Raw genomic sequence first — 651 nt, 5'->3', positions numbered from 1 at the left:
AAGCAGCAGGCCCGGGCGGGACGTTTCTATCAGACACCTGCTTCCTGGATGGAGCCCGCTTGCGCATCCCTGGCCCCGACCCCACAGCACCCAGACACAGATCAGGGCGGGGGATCGGCTCAAAACACCCAGAGGCCCAGGCTGCGCGATGCCCCAGCCAGCCACCTGCCCCGGGGCGGGGTGGCAGCAGCAGGCCAGGCGTGGGCTGCTTCCCCGGCCTGCCTGCATCCCCAGGGGCCGTGGAGCCCCCCCAGACCCAGCCCGCGGGGCTCCCCCCATGCCCAGGCAGTACCTTCTCCTTGATGAAGGCCCAGATGATCCGTGTCATCTCGTCACCATCCATCTCCACCACCGGGTTGGCGACCTTAATCCGCTGGTTGGCATCTGGGGAGAAGCCCCCGGCTGTCAGAGCTGCTGCGGGGGGTAACAGCCCACCTGCCCCCCGAGCCCCAGCCTCGCAGCAGCGCCGAGCAGGAGCGGCAGGGGAGGCCGGCAGGCAGGCCTGTCCCCAGCACCGGGTTTATCCAAACAATTCCCCTCCTGATTCAGCTCTGCTGGCCAGTGGCCAGGGCTCCTGGGCTGGAGAGCATGTGGCAGAGGGCCAGGTCCGCAGGGAGCTGCGTCCTGCGGGGTACGAGCCCCTAGGACAAG

General features: G+C 68.8%; 1 protein-coding gene across 1 annotated transcript in view; it reads right to left on the bottom strand.

The window, feature by feature from the left end:
- The window catches only part of IDH2 (isocitrate dehydrogenase (NADP(+)) 2, mitochondrial), a 4,369-nt gene extending 3,985 nt beyond the window's left edge, over nt 1–384 (bottom strand). Inside the window, exon 1 of the mRNA XM_014523263.2 lies at nt 293–384. Coding sequence (XP_014378749.1) covers nt 293–343 — 51 coding nt within the window. The 5' untranslated portion in view covers nt 344–384. The remainder of the gene's footprint in view (nt 1–292) is intronic.
- Between the last annotated feature and the right edge of the window lie 267 nt (nt 385–651).

The sequence above is a fragment of the Alligator sinensis genome, unplaced genomic scaffold (assembly GCF_000455745.1).
Source record: "Alligator sinensis unplaced genomic scaffold, ASM45574v1 scaffold407_1, whole genome shotgun sequence".
Classification (NCBI taxonomy): Eukaryota; Metazoa; Chordata; order Crocodylia; family Alligatoridae; genus Alligator; species Alligator sinensis.
Note: the sequence above shows the minus strand (reverse complement) of the source record. Positions and strands in the feature narration are given on the sequence as shown.